The sequence below is a fragment of the Heteronotia binoei genome, chromosome 4 (genome assembly GCF_032191835.1).
Source record: "Heteronotia binoei isolate CCM8104 ecotype False Entrance Well chromosome 4, APGP_CSIRO_Hbin_v1, whole genome shotgun sequence".
In the NCBI taxonomy this organism is placed as follows: Eukaryota; Metazoa; Chordata; class Lepidosauria; order Squamata; family Gekkonidae; genus Heteronotia; species Heteronotia binoei.
In genome coordinates, this window is record NC_083226.1 from 41,576,694 (window position 1) to 41,579,247 (window position 2,554).

Sequence of the window (2,554 nt, forward strand, 5' to 3'; positions counted from 1 at the left end):
TTGAGGAGGGGAGGGACCCCAGCAGGATATAATGCCAGAGTGAACCCTCCAAAGCACCCATTTTCTCCAGGGGAACTGATCCCTGTCATCTGGAGATCAGTTTTAATGCTGGGAGATCTTCAGGTCCCACTTGGAAGTTGGCAACCTTATTTTTAGTGTCTTTGAGAGATGCTAATGCCAGACAAGCTAACAACTTTTTCTTGCCTTGTTGTAACAGAGTTCTAAGCGTTTCAATAGCTTTGTTTCCTGAGCAGCTGGAATGTTTATAGACATTCGGTCCCAGCTCAGGCTCAGTACTGAGATTTTGCTACCACAAATGCAACACAATATAAACTGCCCTGAAGCAGATTTTTTTTTTTCAGATGCAAGAATTTATTTATCAGTCTGGGCTTTTTTTTTTTAAATAAAAAACAAAACAAAAAACAAGTCAGACCAAAGGACCTGACAATCATATACCAAAGGAGTTTGCATTCTCTGAGAACACAGAAGCAGCACAAGGCAGGATTTTAAAACAGCTATCCCAGCTTTAAGTATAATTGTCAGTATTACTCCTTAATAGCCTCAGGAAATATAGAAAACATCAGACAACCCTTGTCACTTCTCCAGCTTAAGAAAAATTGGCAGAATCGAGAATGCGGAAATCCTGGAACGACTGCTGCTTCATAAGTATGCCATCGCTGATGACAGTCAGCATCTCCAGGCAGCCTACCACAACACAACACCAATTCATGTAGCGCCTAACAAAACGCAGCCTCTTTTCCAGCTTCGGGAGACAGCCTTCTTCAAACAGTTGCTCTGGTTGGCTAACACTGTCAGCGCAATCCAGAGCAGCCTCTTTGCAGCAGTTTTTAGGCGCAAAGAGAGGGTCCATTTGGAGATGGTTTGGTAGGGCTGGCCCACACCAGTCTGTGTAATTGTTGATCCCACAGCACTGCAGCTGCTCCTGGATGGCATCCACAGCCTCATTGCTGGAGGAATTTGGAACCGTCCTGTTGTACTGATGAAATAGAGCGCTCATGCGACTGGCCAGATGAGAAGCTTCCTGTGTAGAATAGAGCTGGGTCAACATGATGGAGGAGGATTCCAGGCAGAAGAGGACCACTAACAGGTACATCAGTGTTCCCTGATGGCCACGAGAATTCTTTACAGGAGTCAGCATTGCCAAAGCTCCTGTCGGGAACAGCAGGAAAGCTGTCATGAGAGCCAAACAGCCTGGCAGAGGGAAGAAGGGATTCTGAAAGAAGGCTTTGTAGCTCTTGTAGGTAATGATCACAAAGGCACCGCCAAACAGGAAAGCCACAGCAGATCCGCAGAGACAGAAGCCCAGCAGGGTCAGCAAGACTTTGGCGAAAGCTCTGCTCCGGGTCTCAGTGGTGCACAATAACGGGGGGCTGAAACTGGAATTGAAGCTTCCCCCCTTCATTCTAGAGATGATGTGCTTCTATATCACCTTCCAGGTAGAGATAGCAGAAAATTGAGCCCAGATCCTTGTCCAAGTAAAGGATGTTTATGCAAATTGAGACAAGGCTTGTCATGATTGGGCATTATAAAGAAGGTGCTTGTCCTGCAAAGGCTTATGGACTGTTTTGCCATTCAGAACCTCAATGCTGAGCTGTAGCAGGTGCACAAGTAGTTGCAGGATGAGGACAACAATTAAGTGCAAAGGAAATTTATCACACTTGACCAACCATAACTTGGGTTGCCAGCCTCCAGTGGGGCCTGGAGATCTCCTGAAATTTCATTTGATCCCCAGACAACAGAGATCAGTTCCCCGGGAGAAAATGGCTGGTTTGAACTCTGTGACATTATGGTTCCTCCCCTTCCCAAACCCTGCTTTCCCTGGGCTCCATTTCCACATCTCCAGGAATTTTTAAAGCAGAAGCTAACAACCCTGACCTCATAACCTTCCCAGATGAAAGTAATCAAATTGTTGTGCAATAGCTTATTTTTGATGCCTACCTAGTATAGTTGCCAACTAACCAGGAAGTCATCGTGGTTTGTTTGGTTTTGGGGGGTTTTTTTGCTCTGAAAGCAACTTGAAGTGCAGTTATTCACATATTTATCAGAGTATGGTGTTGTGAAAAGCACAGTTATGAGGGCTAGTTGAAAAGGTGGCCGTTCTGGCAGGACAGGAAAAAAATCAAACCTGCTGTATGTCACAGATCAGTCAAACAAGGGCAATACTTGGTTAATACAGTAAGCTGTAATCAAACACATGCACACACAGAGAGAAACTTAATTTGTCACAAGAGTACTGAGATTCAGATCTTATGATCTAATGTTGCAGTGATAAGAATTTATAATTTAGAGACATTCCCTTACATCAGGTACTACTGATAAAGAAATTGTAATATGTGGATATGCCCTACAGGGAGTTGAAAAGTTGTGCTGAGTCACTCCTTTGATTAAAACTGTTTTGTGGTAGTCCTAATTCTTCTTGTCCTTGACTATGGACCCCAGATATTATAAATTAGTTTCACAGAAACCTACTTTTGAGTAAACTGCTTTAGCATTTTTAATCCTGCATATGTCACAGATCAGTTTGTCCTTGTTT

General features: G+C 43.8%; 1 protein-coding gene across 1 annotated transcript; it reads right to left on the reverse strand.

Annotated features, from left to right (window-relative positions):
• Positions 1-348: 348 nt before the first annotated feature.
• On the reverse strand, positions 349-1,515 carry LOC132570516 (tetraspanin-3-like). The gene has a single exon (XM_060237178.1). The coding sequence runs from the start codon at positions 1,421-1,423 to the stop codon at positions 608-610; it is 816 nt and encodes a 271-aa protein (XP_060093161.1). The 5' UTR covers positions 1,424-1,515; the 3' UTR covers positions 349-607.
• Between the last annotated feature and the right edge of the window lie 1,039 nt (positions 1,516-2,554).

Bases quoted from the DNA above. Each gene is read 5' to 3' on its own strand.
- LOC132570516 (XM_060237178.1), bottom strand. From the start codon at position 1,423: ATGAAGGGGGGAAGCTTCAATTCCAGTTTCAGCCCCCCGTTATTGTGC.